Source organism: Haliotis asinina, chromosome 5, assembly GCF_037392515.1.
Source record: "Haliotis asinina isolate JCU_RB_2024 chromosome 5, JCU_Hal_asi_v2, whole genome shotgun sequence".
Taxonomy (NCBI): Eukaryota; Metazoa; Mollusca; class Gastropoda; order Lepetellida; family Haliotidae; genus Haliotis; species Haliotis asinina.
The window spans coordinates 59495745-59521786 of NC_090284.1; the positions used below are offsets into that span (position 1 = coordinate 59495745).

The 26042-nt window shown below is 39.2% G+C and overlaps 1 protein-coding gene across 1 annotated transcript; it reads right to left on the bottom strand.

The window, feature by feature from the left end:
- LOC137284952 (cell division cycle and apoptosis regulator protein 1-like) lies at positions 1 to 26042 on the bottom strand. The gene is made up of 22 exons (XM_067817036.1): positions 25973 to 26042; positions 25424 to 25481; positions 24678 to 24865; positions 22557 to 22783; positions 22058 to 22172; positions 21404 to 21620; positions 20345 to 20615; positions 19317 to 19542; positions 16051 to 16322; positions 15490 to 15694; positions 14208 to 14294; positions 13651 to 13779; positions 12968 to 13039; positions 12180 to 12371; positions 8426 to 8662; positions 7850 to 7888; positions 7481 to 7564; positions 7240 to 7279; positions 6956 to 7122; positions 4482 to 4626; positions 3488 to 3709; positions 1 to 1886 (listed from the first exon to the last, which is right to left on the bottom strand). The coding sequence occupies exons 2-22, from the start codon at positions 25476 to 25478 to the stop codon at positions 1594 to 1596; spliced, it is 3483 nt and encodes a 1160-aa protein (XP_067673137.1). The 5' UTR covers positions 25479 to 25481; positions 25973 to 26042; the 3' UTR covers positions 1 to 1593.

Sequence of the window (26042 nt, forward strand, 5' to 3'; positions counted from 1 at the left end):
TATAAATGATATTATATTTATGTTTATCACTGTGTACAATACTGGACACATATATGACACAAGACTCTGAGGTATTTTCAATAGAACAAGAATGTTTCGAATGACAGCCATCAGTTGGTCTTTATCTTTCTTTTCTGCAGGCTGGTTAATAGGGTCTAGTCTACCTATGCCATCTCAGAAAACTTTAAGTCGAGCTTGGTGGAAGGACTTCCCACCGTACTACCGGAAAACTACACAGTCAGTCAACACAGACATATTTTTACAGTGAAAGTATTTTTTCCAACAACTTAACCAAACAGAAATATTTGATAACAACCTTATAAATTGTATAAGAATCAACAACCCTGCATAAATGTCTTGCACTTTGAAGCATGCAACATCATTCCATACCTTCAAAATATCTGCAATGTTAAGAAACACCACATTTTGGATGATCTGAATGGTTTCATTATATAAATTGCATATTTGTGTCTCAAATATCTGTATTTCATTTGTGTTGGAACACACCAGTACTGAGAGATGATAAACTTCTATGCTGCTCGTGACAAGAAATAAAGCACGATGTAAAACATTTCATATGCTCTACAACATTGTTGACCTATCAGCAAAGCGTTTGTTGACATTGAATAGAGATCACTGTTGACATCCTGAGGCAGGTGATGACATCACAACCTATAATGGCTGACATCATAAAGACATGGTGAAGAAAATCAACATTGTGAAAAAACAATACTTCTTCACCAAAATAATATCTTTATATAATCTGTCAGTAATCTATTGATTAGCATTATCACTCTCCTCAGATGAACACCAATGAGAAGGAGATATGTACCCACTCATGTGACCTCAGAATTCGACACTTTCAAAAGAGATATCCCGGGGAAGTGCACGTATTTGGCAGGGTATGGTCACACAGTATCACGTAACTGGTTTACCAAAGGAAACTAAACAAGGATAACCCATCTAAACTAGCTGCAAAATTGGTATATGTACAATTTCAGTGAAATATTGCCTGTGTGACTATATTTCTTAACTAACTTACAATGATATATCCACTGTCATCTCACGCAGACTTACATCTGTCATGTCTGTTTGGCATATGAAATCAGGTTTCATTCTTGTAAGACTGGAATTGACATACAGAAGTCATATCTACCATTTGTATCACTGTATGATAGAGGTACATAGAATATGACTGAAGTATTATGCAGTTTCACACTCAATTGTGTGACCGTAAAAAATATGACCAGTATAAAAGACCCCAACAATCATGAAACTGACAAAGAGGCCATGACAACTTGCTAACCTGAAGACAAAGGCAGACAAAGAAGAGAATTTCTCCTGCAAGGTACCTCTTTTTTTATGTACCTGTCAATTGAACAAGTGTTCCATGAACAACTTTCTGACACCAAACCTTCAACCCTTAGTGAACACATTCATCTATAGTTTAACATATTAAATGCAGTTGACAAATGTTAATGAAACAATCCATGGCTATGATTAAAAATATGGCTGACATTTTGGTACAATGACATATGTCAATAAGTATTTATGCAAGGGTGAATATTTACAGATGACATAACGATAACAAATCTATTTATTGCCAGGTTCCTTCTTGACATCCTTAACATGATCTTTATCTGACTTCTCCGGTTCTGAATTGTGCACAACAGCTGGCTTGTTTTCCAGAAGAGCTGTCATGGCTGAGAGGGCGCTGGCGATGGTATCCCTGCTTTCTGTCACGACAGCAGTCCACTTCCTGTTACACGTGTCTGCCTCTTCACGCATAATATGCTCCTTCTCCAGCTCTGTCTTCACCTGTCTCAACTCGGATACCAGCTTCTGACAATTATACTCACTTGTATTCAGGGTGCTCTTCATGGAATCTGCGAACACGAGGCAATATTGAATTAAATAATGTGTTAAGGTGATGGGGCAAAAAGGGAATTATTGTCCTTAGTTTGAGACATGGACACATGTTGCTTGCACTAGTCTGCTAATGTCACTGTACTTCTCAGATACCAAGATTTACACCTTGAACTTCTCCCAACCCGCCACTGCCTGACTTATTCCCTGACATAATCTTTTGGAATAATGCAGCCACAGGATTCAGCAACTGTTTCACTCTCAGGAAAGCTCTATCTAGTACATCTCACAATATATATAACAGACGAATGTTAAATACTGTCCACATGAAGGCTGTCATTTGAATTATCACATGGCAGAAGCTGCCCTGATAAAGTACTTTACCAAAACTGCTTTCAGTATGAGGCTGAGTGAATGTTGGTTTCCAGATTGGCTGAAAATGTTGAAAACATTCAAGTAATTCCTACTAGTACTTCAACTAGTACTGCAACTGCCCTGTAATGAGTGGGTCTGGTGGACAAGCTGCAGTGCTTGGATAATAAAGACAAGCCAAACAAAGGAGACTGGGTACCTATTAATCCTGAGTACCCAGAGATATAAGACCCTTTCTTTCCGCTGTTTCTCCTTCTGTTTTACTATGAACACACCTTGTAACTATCCATTCCTAACCTGCACCAGGCTTGACAACAGCTAGGGCATACTTATTACACAGTCTAAGATGCTTTGAAGAAAGACCAAAGGTGACAACAGTGCTTTATCAGACGATAATATGCTTTTTTTGCACTGTGTGAAAATGCTGTTCTAGTTTGCCCCCTCATAATCAAACACTTTTGCATTATGTCAGTTGTCACAGCCTCATACAACCTGCTATAGTAAACTAACTCTGTTGTATCCCATTTCATGGTGTGCAGTTGCGTCACTCAGCCCACATCACTGGTGGAAACATCACCTTTATGTTTTCTGACAGATAAAATGTCTCCTAGTTCAACGTACAATTTTCCAGTGACATGGTAACGTTCACAATGTTGATAGTACCACAATGCAATCATTGAATCTCCTTTGACCAGACAGCTTCATCTGAATGTACTGATTTAAACTTATGTTGGTTGTAGAAATGTGACGTTCATATTACTCCATATGGTTTACATTATTCACAGATGTAATAAAACTAATTTGGAGAAGATATTAAACCTGAACATAAACCGTCATCAAACTATTTATCATCTGTTTAGTCTGGTAGTGTTTTTCTAACAGTAGGACGGCAGACACATCAAAGGAATAGCGCATCAGTTAGCCTGTACAAGGATTCTTAATTTAGGTTACTGACAGCGTCATTTGTTTTCTACCTTAGATTAATTGAAATTATCATTAGAAAGTATTAAATTTGGCATCTTAAAAATAAAGTTTAGCTCTAGCCCAATGTGTTTTGTCATGAAATATACTTTTGCCCTGAGCTACTATAACATCAAAGCACTGGGACTACAGTCCACGTGCTTTAATTAAAACAGTTCTGGGCATAACTATATTCTATTACAAAACACACTGGTTTAGAGTAAACTGTTTCCTAAATAATCCTGGAATACACAACAGTGATAAGAGACTATCAGCCTGTTACACTTACAATTATCAGTTGTCATCTCCTCCATCTTCTTCTCTAGATCTGCTCGACACTTCTCACTCTTGTCCAGCCTGGCCATGAGACTGTCAATGTCCAGCAGGGAGCCCTTATAGTGGATGATATGGGACTGGGGGGAATCAGCCTTGCTTGTACTGTTCCGTGTGCTGGTCTTCTCGGCTGGCTTTGACGCCACTGTTCCTGCTTTCTTCAAGAAGTCTATGTTACCTACAAACACCATAAGAGATGAGATAAGGATAGAGGGTTTTGTAGTCACAAAGCCAGTATTCTCTTTAGACTGTCTTTTGTACAAAATGCTAAAACAAATCTTCCCAGCAAGATCAAGTGAAATAGGTCTGAAATTACAACCAAATGATCAACAAGAAAGAATATCATAGAAAACAAGCTAACATCTACATGGGAAGATATCCATCATCATCCACACGTGAAACAATAATCAAGCATCAGTATCCGTGAGTAGGTCTGAACACCACTTTGTACAATATGAAGGTCTGGCAGCTTAATACCAAACACCAAAGTGTTGCAGGTGCCACAACTACTCTTCCTATGAGGCCCACAAAAATGCTGCTGCCAAACTTTGATGCATTTCCAGGCAGATTGAGGATTTTAGCCCAAGATTTCAGGTTGCCTTGGACATGCAGCTCTTCTCTGTGTTTTTAAGGAGTGTTCTTACTTGAATCAAAGGGGTACTTAAACAAAACAGAACATCGCCAAGTTCTCAACACTCTTATGCATGTAGCTTGACAGTAATGTGGTGACTCGTTCATGTCATGAAAGGATTATTGCAGTCGACATGGTCTAAACATATCACAGAATTTGTTTTGTTATTTCACCGAGCATCATAAAAGGTGTTAGCCTATATCTGTATTTGTAACCCAATATACATAACATGTATCATTTTGATCTCTTAGTAGATTCATTACAGCCCTAATAATGAATGTAGTAAGATAACCACAGAGTAGAGAGACTGGTACCACACCTTTACATATTTCCTCTTCACTGACCGCTGTCACGGCTAGTGCCTCATCCACCTTAGTTTCCCCTTCTGACAACACAGGCCTGTCTGTCAGTTTACGGTAGTTCACAGAGTCCCGGGACACTACTTTCTGTACCAACTTCTTCACCTATTGTCACAACAAAACATTACTGGCCTTCAAATGTCTAGCAGTAATTAACTATCAACTGAGTACAGTCTGTCCACTGTCTGTTCAATCACTGACAATATTGAAGAAATAATATTAGGAATTTGGCACAAAAATGTCCATGTACCCAGTTTGGTCTAATTGTGATTCACAAAGGTAACTGAAAGTAAGTGAGTGAGTCTACAGACATTCAACCAGTGAAAGTAATTGCTGAGAGCAGTGTTTAACCACAAACAACTTAACAAACCTAATCAGATGTTCTTATTTCTTTCACTTATTGGGGCTGGTTTGAATTAGAACCGGTTTTAATTAACCAATGTTTGTCCAACAGCATAGGTTAGTTGGGATTACCTATCTGTTTGATGAATGTCATTGTCACCAACTGTAGTCAGTGATTAATGTTCATGATATTGATCACTTTACTGCCCCTTGCCAAATTATGTACAGACTACTGTCAAGTAGATGGAATATTTCAGAGTGTGGCAACAAAAACCAACCAAAACAACTACAATGAGTGAGTGTAGTTTTACGCTCCGCTCCACTCACCTGTTTTCTCCATTATGGTTTAGGTACGTAATAAAATTGAGTCAACCATGTCAACCAGCTTGACCACCAGATCCCTTTTGTCGCCTCATATGACAAGCATGGGTTACTGAAGATCAATTCTAACCCAGATCTTCAAGGGGTAACGAACAAACAAAGAAAAGTCATCAATATCCCCTGCACTGGCAAAATATTCTTCCTGAATATGTGAGTTGTGATTATGTCAAATGTTTTGGTGTGTATATAGCAAAGTAGGAGAGTACTGAAAGGTTTCGAAGTCCTGCTCCAGAAAGGAGCACAACCACAAAATTCAGTTGAAGGCTAAATTGTTGCTATGGAAACACAAAACACAAAAGAGTTTATTCAGAAATCCAAAACTACCAAAAGTCACCAGTTCACCACTAGATCTAACTATGCATGAAATTTGGTGATGAGAGAGTGGACAGTTTTTAAGTTCTGCTTTGGAAAAGAGCACTACCACCAATTTAAGTCTAAGTCAAACTCATTGCCATGGAAATGCCAAAGTCAGGCCCCCCTAAGTAATTGAAGGAATTACAGCAAATTTGAAGGACTTGCATCTCAAATGTAAACAAACGCAGCCCACTCGCGAAACAATTGCAGCGATATCGGTAGTTTAGCGGTAATAACAGAAACACATTGGCCCTATCAGAAGCAATGTCGGTAATACTGGAAACACGATCGGCCATCTTCGGAGATTTTTCGGTCGCGAGCGGAAACTCACGCAGCAAAACATGGCGTCGTTGGAAGAAGCACCCGTCTCGGTGAGATTTGTTTTTAGTTCCTACTATTACATTGTCATACTTATCCATCTTTGACCACCCGCGTTGAATGCGTTTAGGTATGAGGTGTTGTCGGGGCAATAGCTTATGTTTTTAGGAAAAGATTGTCACTGCAGAAGAGTGTCACAAGTCATGCCCCTGGAGATTGTTTACATCTGAACATCGAAGTCGTGCCGATGATTACGAACATCATGAACGTGCGCCATGAAGAAGTTTATAAGCCATAATTTTTCTTGCTACGAAGTGCAATTGACAAATTTAAACACATTTTACAAAAAAATGATGTTATATCTGGCGCACGTTCGTAATCATCGGCACGACTTCGATGTTCAGATGTAAACAAACTACAGGGGCATGATTTGTGACACTCTCCTAGAGTGACTATCTTTTCCTAAAAACATAAGCTATTGCCCCGACAACACCTCATACCTAAACGCATTCAACACGGGTGGTCAAAGATGGATAAGTATAAAAATGTAATAGTAGAAACTAAAAACAAATCTCACCGAGACGGGCGCTTCTTCCAACGACGCCATGTTTTGCTGCGTGAGTTTCCGCTCGCGACCGAAAAATCTCCGAAGATGGCCGATCGTGTTTCCAGTATTACCGGCATTGCTTCCGATAGGGCCGATGTATTTCTGTTATTACCGCTAAATTACCGATATCGCTGCAACTGTTTCGCGAGTGGGCTGCGTTTGTTTACATTTGAGATGCAATTCCTTCAAATTTGCTGTAATTCCTTCAATTACTTAGGTGGGCCTGAAAGTAATATTTATTCAGAAATTCAAAATTACCAAAGGGCACCAATTGAGAACAAGATCTATCTATGTGCCAAGTCTGAAAGTTGAGCTCTGGAAAAGACAAATGTGCACGGATGCATGGACGCACAGATGGACGGCGTCCATTTTAATACCCCCAACAAAACATGTTGCTTGGGATAAAAAGTACAATATCTGCATAGTCATCACCTGAGCACGAGAAAGGTGAAGCCCAATAGTATGCAAGATTTCCTCTACATCCTTGTCCAACAGGTAGCCGGTGTGGTTCTGGTCAAAATAAACAAAGGCGAGAAGCAGGGCAGGATCCACAGTCAAGTACTTCTTCTTATCTTTTTTCTTATCCTTATCCTTCTTGTCTGGTTGAAAGAAAGAAAGAAGTAAGAATAAAAACAAATGCAACAATTTCAGAAAATACTTGCAGGTCGTAAAGCATGATGAATATATTGTAGCCAGGTAAGTTTAGCAAGTCTTACCTTTATCTTTCTTTGAGTCTCCATCAGTTTTATCTTCATTCTGTATTGAAAATGAAATGAATGTTTTTAAAATCAGAAAACCTAACAAAGCACAACACAAGGGGAACAACTCTGATTACAACTGACAATAATCAATAATTGAAGAAATGTACATTACACCCTCCTTCTTGCTTTATCTCCCTCAATATTCCCCGACCCAAATTGTTTTCATTCGACCACAAAATGTTCCATGGATTCGAACCTCGTCATCATTGGCCATCTCCTCAGTTTCCATATCCTCCTCCACTGACTCTTTCCTGGTGGCACCATCAAATGGTTTCTCCTCCTAAATGATAAAACAGATTCAGTATAAACCTGCTTTCGCTCAATTTTATTCAATTATCACTAAAACTTTGTTAAAACAAAAAATATTTGACTTAAAAAACACCAATACAACAGTAATATTGTCATTAATATATTTGTCTGAATGAGTTAAAAATTCAGTTGTTTGTTTCCTATAAAAGATTTTTATGAATCCTGTTCTTCGCAAATTAACCATAATAATTGTTCAGCTGTTTTTCAATAAGTATATGCATGTATGACATCTTGAACTAGAATGAAAGTTACAAACCTCATTTTCTTCTGTTTTCTTTTTCTTGACGACAGGTTCCTGTAAGTGGGCATATTTCAGCATTTGTAAAGAATATGTGCTGTATGTTATTGGATGGCAATTCACAAAATGGTCCAAAATCATCACACTCAAATGACTCCATGGAGATAAGGCAGTTCACGTGACACATCATCTCAACATATCCATATACATGAACACTAAAAAAACCTAAACATTTATGACATACACTAAAAATTTCCCCTAAAGAAATATGTTGAATTATGCCATTGCCATGCCAGTGATATCTGACCCATCTTCCCAGTGTAGGTTCACAATGAATTAATACCTCAAAGTGTGGTAAACAGCAAGGCACTACAATAAAGTGCATCAACACAGATTAGTTCTTCATAGTTTGTGCTATGAATAATGTCTGCCAAATTCATTGATACCAATATCACACCTTCAAATCTGCACCACTCTAGACTTTGAATTGAAAGATGACAATGAAGCAACACTCAATAACACATATTATTACAGTACTGATACTCTTGACACCTCATTATGTACAACTGTATATAAACAAACTGAAGTGCAAACCTTAGTATCTTTCTTCTCATCCTTCTTGTCTTCTTTTCTGTCATCCTTCTTCTCGTCCTTCCTATCATCTTTCTTATCTTCCTTCTTGTCGTCTTTTTTATCATCCTTTTTGTCGTCCTTCTTGTCTTCCTTCTTTTCTTCCTCTTTCTTAGGTGGTGCCAGTACAAGAGCTTTGTAGATTTGGAAGCCAAAGTCCCGCATTAGCATCTCATTAAACAGCTCAGCAAAGAGAGACACCTAAAAATAACAACATATTGGTAAATCTCTGGTGAAAATAACCAGCCAAAACATGTAAAAAGACACAGCAGTTCATTCAAGAAATAAAGTGTAGTGTCACAAACAGAAAAAAAAACATATGAATTTTAATCTGTAGTGCATACTTTGAGATGCACATTCTTGGTAAGACTGTATAATTGCAAATAAACCATCCGAATAGAAAACTCCATCAATGAATCATAGGATATATATGTTCACCTAGCAATAACATTTGAAGCAAACATTTTGTGTCTTTCCAGGGCACCATTTAGTTATGTTAGCATGTTCCATAATACAGTGATAATATAGTCAAGTCCTGCCAATCCGACATCATTCGTTGCACACCAGATTATCACATTAATCAGATTGTCAAATTATCGAATTCTGAGGACAGATCATGTCCATGATCAAAAACAGGACAATAATGATGTCACTGTAAATAAAACTAAAATGATAATCAATTTAGAGTTCATGTATTTTTATTAGCAAAGCACATAAAACTGCACAACAGTTATGAATCTAATTTGTAACATCAAACACATGTATACATTTTATGAACAAAACCATGTACATGTACATCATTACATGTACTCACATGTGCCACTTTCACTTACACACTCCCGTAAACATACGATGGAGCCCATATGATACACTATTTTCCATTTTCCTGTTGAAAAATGTCTTTGGTGCATTTCTGACATTCAGTTATGCTTGTGATTTTTCTGAGAGTTTTTTAGATATTTTCAAGCGCATCAAGATCAGCCATGCTGAACAGGTCCAGATGATGCTCAACAAAGCTTGAAATCTCAGTCACATGAGTTTTGACAGAAGAAGTAATCAGAATAATGATAGTTTTGCTGTCATCAACCTCGTCCTCAATGACTTTGCTGTTTTCAGTCATTTGATCCAAGTTGATGATCGATAAGTCAGATAGTGATTCTTCGCATGGCAGATCGCTGTCTGCATTGATGAAATCTTTACCCGACGTGCTTGGTCGATACACTTTATACAAAGCTGTTGTAATTTTGACAATCGTCTCCTCTGCATCGATGGCAAGAACAGAGGTTGCTGGTTCAGTTGACAGTTGACTTTGGATGTGGTGCCAGCAGTTAATAATGGTCTGTTGTTTTGACTTCATTCCAACCTGTTCTGATAGAGAGAAGTGCTCGTTTCACATCCCAAGCTCGTGAAGTTTCATTCTGAGCATTGTCTTGATAAAGTTTCATTTGCTGTTTTTTGTATTGGAGTTTGATGTCATCCATGCTTGTTTGTTTACATACATGTGGCACACAGATGAGGGGTCAACTGTTCTTCCAAAACATCTTAGCGATAACATTTATGAATCATAAGTGGTTTCAGTTTATCGGTTCCAGTTGCATTAACTGCCAGCATTACTGTCAGGCAATGTTCAGACAGTTCCTCACCAGCAACCAGACTAGTGCACAATGTTGAATTCGGCACAGTTTCGTAAAATAAGTCTGTCTTGACACAGCTGAAAATGTCACATGGATTGAAACCGGCAAGGACTGAGGCAACTGCCTGCCCTAACCAACACTTTCTAACAACACAGAAGCAGAATCACAATGAACTTTCTGATATGTTATCCCATGCCTTTGTTTAAAATGATTCAGCCAACCGGTTCTGTATGCAAAATCGACCACACTTAACCGATCATTTAATGCTTTGGCCTGTGTTTCAATAGTTCATCATTCAGTGTCACATTTCTTGATCTTACATCAGTAAACCACAGAAACAAAACATTCTCCAGCTCCTCTTGTTTTGGTTTTCAGTTTCTTGGCATGGATGTGTCAACCATTTTCTTGCATTGTTCAGGATGTCTGATACCGTCGATATGGCGATCTTCAACCTGAACTTCTCACTTGCATAAGTGATATTTTCATTTTGAGTCACTTTAGGTTTAGTTTGCTTGAAGAGGCAATGGTGTTAACTCTACTCTCGGACTCTTGCTTGGTGTTGAACACAAAATTTTGTCGACTGTGTAAGGTATGTCATTTTCTTGTTTTTATACTACACCTTGTAAATTGTGTTACTCACTTTTGTTATCCAGAATGACATGTGTCAGTGTATTCAAGGCTAACTGATCCCATGCATTGTTCACCTCAGCGTTGGATTAACAGGCTGATTACTGTGTGATTATGACATCTGGTTGTTATTTGGGTCTGTCAGAGTTGGAACACGGGACTGAGAGAATAAATAGCATTCATTCAATTTGTTAACAACAAAAAAAGTTGGATAAAGCTGACTGTTGGATAAATGGAAGTCGGATTAACGAGACTTGACTGTATACTGCAGAGAGACTAATGTAAGGGCAGTAACTCTAATGCTTTGCTCTTCAGGAGGTGACTGTAACTATGATGGCACATTTGGTATAAACAGTTGGCAAGTCTTAGAAAATTATGAACTAGAAGACGAAGTCATCAATATCCCCCCAATGGCAAATACTCTTCATGAATATGTCCACTTGTTATGATGATGTCAAATGTTTTGACAGAGTAGAAGAACACTGAAAATATTTTATTCATAATTCCAAAACTACCAAAGGGCACCAGTACACCACCAGACCAATCTATGTGCCAAGTTTGGTGAAGAAATATTGAAAGGCTTTACAGTTTTGCTCCATGAAAGAACACTACCACCAAATTCTAAGTCAAACCTTTTCCCCTTGAGAAATACATTTCATTCAGAAATTAACAAATACCAAGTTTGGTGGATAAATAGTTAACCTTTTTAGAGTTCTGCTCTGGAATAGAGTACTAACACCAACTTCACTCAAAGTTAAAATTGTTGCCATGGAAACACAAAAAATATTTTGTACAAAAATCCAGAACTACCAACAGGCACCAGTACATTACAAGATCTACCTATGTGCAAGGTTTGGTTTAGAAAATGAGAACGATTTTGATGTTCATGTCACTCCCACCACATTCAGTCTAAGTCAAAATTGTTGAAATGGAAACGCAAAAAGAATTTTGTTCAGTATCTCAAAACTAACTAAAGGCACCAGTACACCGCCAGATCTATCTAGGTGCTTAGTTTGGTAAAGAAACATTGAACAGTTTGAAAGCTCCAGAAAAGACAAATGTGCATGGACGGACGCCATAGACGGACATGATAGATTACTTTATCAGCTGGGTAACGCTGCTGTACTCACAAGTAAATAAAGCTCACAACCAGTTATGTCCATAAGCCTTGAACTGCCAGTGCGATTTTTTTTATCATTTTAATCTTGGTTTGTTTGTTTGTTGTTTAGTCTGTTAAAGGTACATGGCCTGCATGACGAATCTAGGCCAAACAATCAAGAGAATATTGCTTTAAGCACTGTGCCAAGCCATGCCTCTTTATGAGCATCTTAGCTTCCTGGAAACCAATTCTAACTCACATTCACGCTCATAACATCATCAAGTTCTATCCGTCCCCCTCTGATTCAGAACACAGCACCAGATTACAAACGAAGACAATGTTGATATGCAGATCTTACCTCAAATGAGTGTTCCTTGTTGTCCTCTGGTCGGTAGTCTAGCAGGACACTGAGGGACATAAGGGAGCAGTCAAACTTGCCACCCTTGGCTGTTGGGGATGGGTTTATAATGATTGCTGGGTTGCTAGGCAAGCAGTACTTCCTCTCAACTGCTGCCTTTTCTCTCTTTTCTTTGGCTTTCTTCTCTTCTTCCTGAATAGGTTATAAGTTACATGTAATAGTGTAACAATGCTGATATTACATAGTTTTGGATGGTTCATTAAAGTTCTCTTGCACCTGTACCCATGTTGATTCAGAAGATGAGTTATGGCCTGTCTTGTAAACATGGCAAAGGTGTGTGGTAAATAATGGGGACATGGTTTCTCAAAAAAAACATTAAGAAAACGAAGGATGGAAGTATGACTATGAATGAATATTTACAATTTTTTAACAGAGCATGTATAACTTGGGTCCTTATGTCCTTTTTCAAAGTCAGATATGCAAGAATGGAACATGTACGAGTCACTGCAAGGAATAATTCAAAATCTGAGAGAAACTGCTTTTATTCAGCTGTTTCTCACACTACTCTCACCATGAAGATTCATAAATAACTGTGATGGTGTCATAAATGATGTACTGATAAGCCTCACACAATGGGAGGTAACTAAAGGGTAAAAACATTCTCACCTGACAATCCAAACCATCAAATACTCCAAAACAGGTAAACTACTTTACATCATTCTTAAAACATAGACATGATATGTTCTCTTGTAATCTGAACACACTCTGATGAAAAAAAACCAACATACATCTTTCTTCTTTGCAGCTTCCTTTTCCTCTGGCTCAATTTCATCAGGAACCTTGACTGGCACCACGGTTGGCTACAAGTGACGAGTTGACAGGTATCATAACATGGAAAACAGTGGGCCTGAGCCAAAGGCTTTTGAGTCACCAAGCACAAAGCTGCCTTTTGGAGACTATTTCAGCGAATATTCTAACTAAACTAAAGTCAGCTGAGCTCTGCCAGATACCTTGTTTATTAGACTGGGACTTGTAACATATGACTAAAGACTAACACTGAAATTGAAACAAAAATGTTGTGGAGAGCAAATGCCATAATGTGGAGATCTCTTCATCAATGTCACAAAGGTACTTACACACACATTACCATCCATCTGAAGAAATACTTTGTAAGCTGTCAATGGTGAAGGCAATACATATAATCCAAAACAAAAACATCTGGCCTAGAAACTACACAGGACAACAAAAGAAATGTAACTCTGGGTCTTTTTTAAGTCACATTCTTAAATAGAATGCATAAACATGAACGCTTACTTTTATGAGATTTCAAGTTTTTCTAAACTTGCATTTCCTTGTCTGTTCAGTATACATACATCTGTCTTCAAACACAGTCACCACAATAACAATGGTATGTATAATATTCAGCTAATGTCTATGTACAAGATACATGTATCTTAATGATAAATCTCACCTGGCTTTTCTCCTCGTCTTCATCTTCCTTTTCCTGTTTTAATGTCTTGGTGAGTCTGGCAATCAGCTGAGATTTCAGACCCTTAGAGCTCAGAGCTCGGCACTCTAACTCATGCCTCAAGTCCACAATCTGTCAAGGTTAGAAGAGTCATGACATCATTCCCCCGTCACTTTGCTGGTGACAATACACAGACGGAGCCTACTGCATACACAAAATCATCACAAGTAATAATAGTCACAAAAATACATTACAAGAGTTTCTTCTAGTGATATTTAGAGAGGAGCTGGTATGATGAACAGTTTTTTAGGGACAAACAACTTCTCTACTGCAATGGATGCAACGTTTCAGTGTAGATGCTAATTTGCATGATTACAGCGTTAGCATTTGCACTGAAAGGTGGCATCCTTTCAAGAATATGCTGGTTTCATCAAGAACATGCCGGTTTCATCTGTTTCTATGTAACATATTAAGTCAGCATTATATTCAATTCCTGCACAGGTAATATTTTATTAGCCTAGCAGCTGTAAGGACACACTGTTGGAAGTATCTTCTCTCACCTTCATGGTTTTGGGATCAAGGAGGGCATGGTTTGTTGGCTCAGACTTTTCAGCTGCTTCCTTCTCCTCCTCAGTTTCTTCCTCCGCCTGAACAACATAAGAGAGAACGTTGTTACAGAAACATCCTTGTCTGGACTAGATGTTACACCACGCAGCACACTCGTACAACCATCTTGTCCCATCCCCCAATCTCATTCACTTCATATCCATAGGTTTCATAGGTACTGGGCACAGCCCATACTTTCAGCTTATTTTTCAATCCTGCAAAAGAATCAATCATGCCTGATCCAAGGAAAAGGAATTTGTAGGCTCAAAAGTGCCCTCCTGTAGTTCAAACTGCCAAATGAATAAAAGAATATTGAGCAGGGATTTATCAGTGAATCCAAATGCCCTTGAGAGGCAATAAAGGAAAGTCCTCACTTTCATGATTTCAGAGACAATTTAACATGATATTTTGATATTGCATTCAATGTTATATCAAACTAAACATAACACCTCTTCATCTCTGTTTTTTCTGTGTCAAAGAAATGCACGTTACCATTGCAATGTCATAAAAATTGTTCTTACATGAACAGATAAATTTTTCATTACAATTTAGGAATTTTTAAGTTTTCACTGCAGATTTGAGGACAATTACTAGATTCTGTGTTTACGTGGATAAATCCCTGTAAAGTGATTGATTTTGATCTACATATTCATAGATGATGATGATTAGACTTTCAAAGTCACTGATGTTTAACTTTGATGGTTTCTCTTGGACAAGGCACTTCTTCCATGTAAAGTGTACCAACTCTCTGATCATCCAAGTCCTACACTGTGTGAATTTTGGATGAATCAGCAAGCGCCGAACCATCCAGCTGGGTTAGTAGGAAACAGTGATTATGGTGTTGATGAATGACCAGCCCTACCTCGGCCAAAGATCAGGATGATTTCATGTCCATAACATGATTATACCGTCTATGAGGCTAATGTAGCAACTTTTCGAGTTTTAGACTTAATCTGAAAGATCAATAAATAACAGTTAAATGCAACTTTGGAACATGATTACAGGAACAGCCAAAGGTTACTGTGGATCAACATGTCTGGTCACCTCCTTCACGTCTAAGCTCTCTATTAATCTCATGGCACCAAGCCAACCATGGCAGGACACCGATTGTGTTGAGCATGTTCGGTCTAGCTAGTGACCTGTGGGCAGTTCTTGTACATCTGGACTGTACAGACAGAGAGTGGTATATCAAACACACTGCATTGAGAAAGAAAAAGTTATAATTTAGTCAAGTGCCTGTGGGTCTGTCCCTTCGATGGCAGCAATCTTGCGTTGAAGCTGCTTGGAGTAGGCCACCTGCAGACTGCCCCACTCCAGGCGGGTTGGGCTACAAGTCCATACGTCGGGCAAAAAAAGTACGACAGTTTCAACACGAGCTGGAATCTGTCTGCCTTTGTGGTTGGTCTCAGGCCGTAGATAGGCGATCTCTGCATACCGATACCTGCGATAAAGGAGTGGTATGCAAGCTAGTAGGGATCTTTCTTCAGGGGTTTGGGCAGGGATAAATGTGTTCATAGATGAACAGTCACATCACATGTGACCCAAAAACTGGTGCCTAGTTCACAGATGATAGAAAAAAATCAACTGGAAAAATTAAAGATAAAATGTAGCATTTTCGATTGAATTTATCTACCATAAATATCTTATAAAAGATTAAATTTGAAAAAAGAAAAAAAAATCTTTAAACCAAAACAGAAATAATTTCATTTTGTGCTACATAAACATGAAAAAAACTAAACTGCTTAAGCAAATAAAAAAGTTCAGGATTACTTTGGGTCCTCTACTCGATAAACTCACCACTGGGTGCAGGAACTGAGATCTAATCCTGTTAAAGCTTTAGTTGTGCGTATAGCAGTTTTAATCAACACTTGAGGGTTTTCAGCTGGATTTGGACCATCCAGTGATGGTGACCATGCTCCTCCTATAGCCATTGGCTCATTCTTTCCTCTGATTCCCACCAGAAACTGTAGTAATCGTGTTGGGTGCTGGAATGAATCAGAGTCTGTCTGGGCCAGAGCACAGGACTTTTGATAGAGTTCTTCCATCAGAGGTGAGGCCAGGAGCATAACCTGCAAGCAAAGCTCCAAACAATTACAGTTTTCAAATCACAATCAGATGAATTTGATAAAGGGGAACATTTCAGAAGGCACTAGTTGACAGCTGGTCTTTGTGTACTAAATAGAATCCAGACAATAATGGACACAGAATGATGTACGCACAATCTGATTATTTTTCACCAGGCTTAAAATGACACTATGTCTACCATAGTTAGTGAGTGGAAACTGAAAATATTCAAAAATGTAATTTTCTGAATAAAATTGATATTTTATACTTATCCGGACTCATGCTTAATTGCTTACTCTCCTCTTCCTGGTGAAGGTAGTGGAACACCTGAAATCCCTTGAAGTTCCCTTCTAAAAGAAGTGGACGTAAAATTCACTCACCCAAGTATTGCCTCCCTTCCCCTCCACATGGTCAGCTGACTGCCATGATACTTCACTCTCTCCTTTAATCGCCCAACACGAGAATAGGAGAATTCAGAGTGTCTGTGAGGGGCGGCTTCAGACCCTTAGACCGACGTAAATAGCATAAATATTCTGCTATTTGAAGATGAGTTGCCTTTTTTCTGGCGTATGTCTCAAACTGTTTCCACTTGTCGTCATAAAGTGCGTGAGTGGATTTCCGTAAGGCTAAGGTGACTGCTTTCGCTGCTCTCGCCGAAAATATCCTCTGTGTTTCAAACATGTCTTAATACGGTACATATGTGTAGAAGAAGTACCGATGGTTGGCTGTGCATTTGCTTTGTGTGGGCATGAATGAGAAGATTCTTCCATTCTGGTAATTGTAGTGTTGGTTGTCCTAGCTCTTCTGTAAGTGTTGGAAACCAATCTCTTGTTGGCCAGTAGGGCGAGACCAAAATCAGTTGTAACCTCTTTGTTTGTCTGATTTTCTTGATGACTTTTGGTAACAGTACTGGAGGGGGAAACGTGTACACGTTTAGTCCTTCCCATGGAATGCTGAGAGCGTCCGTTGTCCAGGCTAAGGGATCTGGTACTGGCAACCATGGTTGTTGTCTGCTTGTTGAATCTCGTTGTAAACAGGTCTATTTGTGGTGATTCGAAAGCTTGACTAATTAGTTGAAACGCTTCCCGATGCAGCATCCATTCTGCTGGAGATGGACGAAGGGGACGAGATAGGGCGTCTGCCATGACCTTGCAGGCTTCTGGTATGTGATATGCTTTTACTTGAAGATTCAGACTGTTGAGTAGGTTGTACAGATAGTGATCTTGATGACCCTTGTTTGTTTATGCAAAATGTTCCTGTTGAGTTGTCCATGTGGATCATTAATAACTTGTCTATCAATGCTGTCGACCAGATGTGGATGGCATGAATGACCACTTTCATTTCCAACTGGTTGATGTGAAGAGCCTGTTCCTCTTTGTTCCAGATTCCTGCTGCTACCTCGTTTCTCAGATGAGCTCCCCATCCTTGTAAAGATGCGTCTACGTAAAGATGGTTGTTGAATACTGGCCCTAACATATACGTTCCTGCGCAGACATTTGCAGTCCACCACATCAGAAAAGGCTTCAAGCTGTCTTGGAGCGGAATCTGTCCTCTGTTGTTGAGATGAAGATTCAAGAATCGTTGTAAGAGACGCAACTGCAGTATCTTGCGCTGACGTGAGGAGAACTAGTAGACACTGCCACTGTCGAAGTGTTAACGGAGAGAGTAGAGCTTGCATTATCATTTCTTGAGTCTTGATCCACCGGTCCTCTGGAACTACAATCTGATTCAACGTAGTGATGAAATAAATCCCAAGGAATTTGATATCTTGCTAGTGTAACGTTGATTTGTCTGTTTATGGACAGAAGTCAAAGTGTCGATGGATTTTATTATCATAACTTCCCTTGAATCTTAAGTAACCAATCTTGCTACCCCTTCCATCCTTCCAGCAAATACCGCAGGTGCAGACCATGGGGCTTGATACAAAGGCTTTGTGAAGTTCTCATTCCATGACGTGGCGGACAGGAGCCCCTGCCTACGAAGTAGATTAATCCCCACAGTGGTAGAAGCTATAAGTTTCGGATATAAACTGCTGATCCTTCCTCTGTGTAGCAAGTGCCGACAGGATCATCCTCTCTTCCTCATTTACTGGATAGCTAAACTTGGCGATGAGAGTCTCATTGATGGCTCTTGATCGAGCTAATCCGAAAAAAGTTCACCTCGTAGTAGTTGCACCAGTCTCCTGTCTTCCACCTTGTAAAATCTGCTGCGAGCTGAGTTGATGACTTTATAACCTTCGTCGACCTCAGGTGCTCTGATGAATGGCTCCATATTATGAAGAGGGAAATGACGTGTGTTAAAAGGCGGCACATGTTGAAAACTTGGTTGCTGTTGAAACTTGGTTGCTGTCTTGAATGCTGTAGACAAAGTCTCAGGAATAGTAGATACAGGAGCTATCGGCAGAAACATTAACATATCAATGTTGTCATTCTTCATCTTGTATGTCTTGAACACGTTGGTATCCTTAAATAGGGAAGCCAGTTTTAAACCATCTGTAATCCATGATGTGACTTCCGAATCTGAAAATAAGACTTCCTCTGGTGACAAATAGTGAAGTATCATGGCAATCAGCTGACCATGTGGAGGGGAAGGGAGGCAATACTTGGGTGAGTGTGAATTTAAGCTGGCTTCTTTTAGAAGGGAACTTCAAGGGATTTCAGGCATTCCACTATCTTTGCCAGGAAGAAGAGAGTAAGCAATTAAGCATGAGTCAGGATAAGGAAAAATCAATGAAATTCCAGAATTCAATTTTGACAAGAGATTCATGTTACTTACTTTGGTTGAGATAACAAATGGTCCCAGATTTTCACTCGTCTCAGTCCCATGACCTAGCCTGTGACTGAATCTAGCCCAAGACAGAGCTAGAAACCTGGCTATTCTCTATCACCAATTGTCACATCACATATATTTATATTCAAACACACCTACGACATGATTTCAATTCTTTTATATGTCAAGCAACAATTAAATGAAATTTCTTGTAACCTTGCTGGGCTTACCTTGGCACTGAAGCTATGGTCAGCATCTGGAGCCTCATAGACGGACTCATTGGGTTGAAGAGGCTCCACATCTTTCTGCATGATGTGGAACTGGCAGTTGGAGCCGAGGTTGAAAGGTCGGCCAACAGGGAATACATCAGCCCATGAGAAAGCAGCATTGAAGAAATCACTTGGGATATATAAGTTGCTATAACGTGACTTGAGGGCAATTACATTTCCACCTTTCCTGTAAAGGTCAATACACTGACATTAGGAAGGACACTTGCAGACATGGCAAGAGGTATCACTTCAGACAGTGACTGAGTGAGTTTAGTTTTACATCACACTTAGCAACATTCCAGCTTTATGGAGGCAGTCTGTAAATAGTCAAGCCTGGACCAGAAAATCCGATGACAAACAGCATGAGCATCAATCTTCGTAATTGGGATATGATGACAATTAAGATATGTCAACCAAACCAGCGAGTCTGACCTCCCCATCCCGTTAGTTGCCAATTCTAACTGGATCTTCAAGGGTCATCACTTCATACAAATCTCATGACAATAACAAGGTAAAAACACTCTTTCAGGTCTTGTGATGTTATCAAGACAGCTAAAGGTGTTCTCATCTATTTCCATACCTCCTCAGATTTTCAGTAAGCATGGATTCTATATCAACGAAAAAAAAATGAAAAAAAAGACAACAAATCCCAATTTGAAGTACAATGCATATCCTTATCCTACATATGTGATACGTTAGCCATTCATATCTAAATGTGAGTGAGTATGGCCTTACACAGCTTTAAGCAACATTTTAGCAATGTCAAGGTGGGGGAAGGACACCAGACACGGGGTTCACATTACGTCTAAAAGGTCATATTTATCAATCTCAAACTCAGTAACTGGCAATAACAGTTTTGATGTGCGTTTATTAGAAAAAAGGTGAATCTGACTAGAACCTGCAACAGCTGTTTCAAAGATCCACACATGAAACAACACATTCAGGATCTTATTTATAAAACAGTCTAAAAAAGCTAGAGATGTACTTACGTTTCTAGTGACAACTTGGGTATCTGTACAACATATCTTGGAATAACCCTAGCAGGCCGTCTTCGTATAGGACTCCGCGGCCTGGGAGCTGGGGACTTAACAGAATGAGATGGAGATCTCTGACGCTTCAGTCTATTTTCTTTCCTTTCACGTCTTTCCCTTTCTCGTTCCCTCTCTCTTTCTTTATCTCTGTTGTTTTTCACCCCCTGGAATCGGCCAGCATCATTCCTGTGAGGTGGACCACCACCAGACCTTTGAGTTGGAAGCAGACCTAACAGGAGTGGAAGGAAGTTAAGACAAACGAATCTGAACAACAAAACTGAGACAGTAGCAACAAGTTAGCAACAAGGGGAAATGTAAGAATGTCATGCTTCAGTATATTCTGTAATTGATGTTCAGTATTCTTGGGTTTTAACAACTATTTGCTTCTCCACAATCTGCACATCTCTACTACAGAGGCTACTCTAGACCTTACAGGACAACAGCAAGAGGCAGCAGGCCAAGAACTCAAAGGATAAGTCTGATCTCCTGCTACTGTCTATAGATCAAAAGCCAACTAGCTGATAAGGACATGCCTGTAACCTTGTTAGTAATCCCCATGAGGAGTTTGTCCCAGACCATGTGTGCGACAAAGCAGTGCCAAATTCATTTCACACACTGTCAATGACGGCTTGTTTTCTTTGTTGTTTAACATCACACTCAGCAATATTCCAGCTATATGGTCTGTAAATAATCGAGTCTTGACCAAACAATTTAGCGATAACAGGATAAGCACTGACCTACTCAGTTAGTGTCTATAACTGTATACTGCATCTGCCATGCAGTTTATTATCTGATATACTTTATATGATATAAGCAGCAATATGATATGCAAAGAATGAAGACTCACAACATCTTCAATCATTTTCAGTCAACTGTACTTCAAAATTAAATATAATGTTTGAAAATACATTTATCATATTCAGATTACTGCCACACTGAAGGCTCTAAACACAAGCTCAGAGTCTTCAATCTCCTAAGAGTCTATTGGTGGAAGCACAATATAGTAGTGATCAGTACCTAGAGATGGTTGTGGGTTCTGTGCCATGAGAGGGGGTGGCTGCTGTGACAGGACAGGTCCTGCTATAGACTGTGTGATGATTTGGTTCCCAGTCATTGGATTCATGCTGCCAACTGGGGGCACAGGCTGTGGAATGCTCACACCAGGGGGATTCAACCCAGCTCCGATTGTCAGCTGAGGTGCACCTTTAAGTCCTGTGGGGATATTTGGCGCTCCCTAAATATGGAAAACCACTATTATCACCAAAATGATTCAGAGGGATCTTCTTGTCATGGCAAAAGAAGAGCATCTTCCACGTCTACAAACAAGATAATGTGTGTGGTTGAAATATGCACAAAAGACAGAGTAAATATTTTTCTATTTCTAACAAATACAGTACACAGTGGTTTAACAAACACAAGGGACACAAATTATGATTTAGTAATATCCATAGTTTGTTTACAGACTCAGACTAAAGCAACTATTCCCGATAATTTCCAGAGTATATGTTTCATAAAAATTTCCACTAGTATATCCTGGATGCGTCTTAAGATTGGTCCAATAATTGTATTACCTTCCTTTATCATTCATGGATATGTCCTACTCAACCAGCTTCCATACAACATTCAGCAGATCACAGATGAAAACATTTACATGGAAAAACAAACTTTCACCTGATTAGCCAAGACCTGTATTCTGGTTGCATTCCACTTGAAGGGCATGTTAGCATTATATGTGGCTTCCACCAGAACTCTAGATCCTACTTTTGGCAGGCTTCCTTTGACACAACTGTAGAACAAATAAAGTGTCACCTCATCATACAACATTTCAAATGATATATTTGAAAGAAAAAAAATATATGTAAATCTTCTTGTCTTTGTAAATTAAATTAACTGAAGGAGGTGTTTTCAGAAATAAAGTCTGCATAATATTTAAGCCTCACAAGCAAATATATGCATATATCTCATGAAATACTGTAGCGATACAATGTATTTTTTACAACTAAAATTAAACTACGTATATGAACAATTCAGAGACTCAGAGAAGTCTCATTCACTTTGAAGTGGCATCACTAAATAAAAGAACACTTCTTTCCAAAGTTAATTTAGCACCTCTAAAACAAACATCTCTTTCAACCTGATACCAATCAAGCAGTCGTTCTAGTTCACTTACGTAGTCTGAAAAAAGACATCATCATCTACAAATCCAAAGTTGTCATGTAGTTTTGTGACCGTTCCGGTGAAGACTCTCTGTTTGGGTGACTGTGGCTGTGTGATGCGTGGTGGTGGGTAGCTGACTGTAGCTACTTGGGAGGTAGCCAAGGTGGTCGGGATGGCAATGCCCGGCTGGGGTAGTACAGCTGCTGCTGCAGCTGAAGCAGCAGCCTGTTGTAATTGTTGCTGAAGAAGAATGATGAATAAATAAATAGCTAACTACTCTTAACACTATGATTTATGATACTGGCATTTCAAGTTGAATTGTGCAAACTCATAGTGCCTGGAAAATCTCTCCACCAGCATGATTGTCTTCCTGAAATTTTTAAGGTTGACCTACTTTCAGTTCGCTCTCAGGACGATCATTCCATTTTAATTGTCATGTCATATTTTGTTTTAAGAAAGGTGAATGAAAGCTACGAGCATATTCCATAATTATACATGGACAACTCTTCAGCCAGTGAAGATAGTAATAGAACATTAAAACTGGCTGGCTTAGTAAGCTACGCAATGATTGGTCATCTGCAGTCACATGGTTCAATAAGAACCAATCAAAGAGAGGGTTAATTAAAGGTGGGCGGGCAACTTTCAAGATGGGCAGGCAACTTTTATGGGCCACCAGCCCGGCTGTCAGGTTGAGCTGAAACATTATTTCAATCACTGCTACCAGCCACTATTTTGTTTAATGTTCCAAAATATTTGAGTAACAGTCGTTTTTTTCATTACAGCACGTTGTAATCATGGTGCAATTGTTACGGTTTACATCAGCAAGTAAGTGCATAATGGCACTGGAAACAGGTATATGTGACAAATGTGTGCCAGAAAAATTGTTAACATGCTCTATGTGACTGAATGGGGCCCAAATTTCTCAAAACAAACTTACGTTTTTCCTCAAATTTCCAAATGAGGTTGACAATTTGAAACAGCTGAATTTTTCTCTTAACTGCATTTTGCCAACAGAAAAGCACAAACAACTTAAGTAATCTATCAACCAAACTCAAACTGTGCAAGTATAATATTGATTTCAATTCATTCTGGGAAGTGCATCTTCTCAAATATGAGTAAAACTTAAGTCGAAACTCAGACTTCATTCTGTTTCAAGAAATCAGGGCCACAGCTGAGCTCCTTATGATGTCACCTGACAATAGGTGTGATAATGGCCTGCAATTTGGGGGCATTAACTAAGTACAGTGGCCTGCTCATTTCTGCTAACATATAGGTGTATTAATGACAATTCTTTTCACCTTCACTAAAATGTCAGATAAGTGTTGGTGTAAAATAAGTGGCCCGGACAAAGTCATAAAATTTGATATATAACATGAACTAGCAATTCCAATTTGGGAATATCATTTCAAAATTACCAAGGTTTCTTTATTCGGAATCCTGGAAAAATTCCTAGGTATGCATTCATTTCACATCAAATTCACTAGTGTGGTAGAGTTGTGTATATAGTGATTATGTTTTATCATTCAGCTGTTTTACTTTAGTATGCTCAAAATAATGTCATTTGTATATTTCAGGCAATACAGTAATTAATTACCATTTGGTGTATCAATTTCAGGTATATGAACCAGTCAGCATTACTGATTTATAATAATTAAATCTCTCATTTCAGGCTGCGTAAGATATTTCAACAGTTGTAAGTAAAGTAATATCATTAACGCTCATTTCTTTTGTTAAGTTATTTCATTGGGTAAGTCCATTTCACTGTCGGGTAGTACAGCTAGCAATCAAAGTGTAAGCTTGGATATTTCAGCCATTGGCTGGTTTTGAATTAGGTGTCCTACATCCCAACCCTTTGTTTCCACATGCTTTTTTCTTATGACTTTCACATGGACATTTGGATCATACAGACTCTCCGAAAAGTGTATTAAAAGGGTCGATACCAGATATTATTGGTCAGATGCCAGGACAACAACCCTGTGGGAATCATAGGGGTGTCAGTTTGTCATCAATTTTACATGACCAATAAACAGTTCTCACACCCTAGCCTGTGTCACTGTGGATGAATTCGCAAGACTATATTGATGGCTGTAACACTAGTCCCTTTTAAAATTATTTTTTCATTAATTATAACTACCTGAGCCTGTAGAGCTGCCATTTGTGCATTGTACTGTGGCTGCGAGATTCCGCCACCTGGTGTACCGAGGTTGTATACAGGTGTTGCTGTCACTGAGCCAGCGTTCAGTAGTGCATTCTGGGCCTGAGCTAGAGATGTTGGAGTGACAGAAGTGGGACCTGTTGCAGATGACATGTACTCTGGGCCAACTGCAAAATCAGAACAAAACTATCTATTGTGCTGGGCTTTTTTTTATACACAGCATTCTTAACATGCATGTAAATCTACAGCAAAATATGGAAAAGCATGTGAAGGAGCTTACTACTAGTCAACCACAAATACCTGTATATTGTCTGAGGTGATGTGAATTGGGGATTAATGTTGCATTAATATAAATTTACCTGGGGTGCTGGAGGAGGGTTTGGGATGCTGGTGGAGGGGTTGGGGTGCTGGAGGTTGGGGGCGAGTAGTGGGCAAGAGGGTAGGGTGATGGAGGAGTGGGTAAATTGCTGGACGAGATAAGGGTTTTGGAGGAGGAAGTAGGTTGCTGAAGGGGTCTTGGAGGATGGGGTAGGGTGCTGTAGAAGGAATGGATGGGGAGGAGGTTGGAGGTGAAGGTTGGGTACTGTAGAAGGAAGTGGGGTGCTGATGGCTAATTAGCTTAACTCATTAGCCTAGATAAACTAGCAATGCTAGTTTGATCCATTGTATGCTTTCAAGCCTAAATGTTGCTCTAGTAAACTAAAATAATCCCTAATCTGCATTACCTGATGCTGGTCTGGCCCAGGGCGGGTTTTTAGCTCCCCCGAACTGTGATGCCATGTCCTGAAATAAAAAATAAGTAAATGATGCTCATGCTCATGCGTGCACTGTCGTACTTTTTTAAGCAAAATGGGAACCTGAAAGTACGGAAAAACTACGTTTGCATTCGAGCTTGCATTAGGATATTAATTTGTTGTTACCTTCAGTTACCTCCCTTTGGTTGTTCGTTTGTTTGTGCATGCCGGGTCCGTATCGGTTGACAACAAAGTGCAGTGCCCTAATTTTGTCTAACATCAATCTTTTTAATTGGATTTTTGCAAACCGCTGTCCTAGTCTAGTTAACAATGATCGCACTTTTTATACTATGCTGCGCCTGATAGCAACTTGCCAGGTTGAATAAAGGCAACATTCTCACACTAGGTCTCCAACAGCACTCCATTTCATCGATTTCTTCCACCATAGAGCATATATTGGGAATAATGGTGAATGCTTTCTTAAACATGAGCAATCAGATTTTATTAAGTTAAATTGCATTCGTGATACGTGATACATACGAGGGTATATTCCTGGGAAACGTCTTAACCGTGTTTTCCAGTTCACAATGGCGTTCGGAGGATTGGTAAC

Excerpts from the sequence above, each read along its gene's own strand:
- LOC137284952 (XM_067817036.1), bottom strand. The coding sequence starts at position 25,478 with ATGGCATCACAGTTCGGGGGAGCTAAAAACCCGCCCTGGGCCAGACCA. Across the intron at positions 22,784-24,677 it reads TGGCAGCTCTACAGGCTCAG|CAACAATTACAACAGGCTGC; the intron begins GTAGTTATAATT and ends ATTCTTCTTCAG. Across the intron at positions 22,173-22,556 it reads GATGTCTTTTTTCAGACTAC|TTGTGTCAAAGGAAGCCTGC; the intron begins GTAAGTGAACTA and ends TTTGTTCTACAG.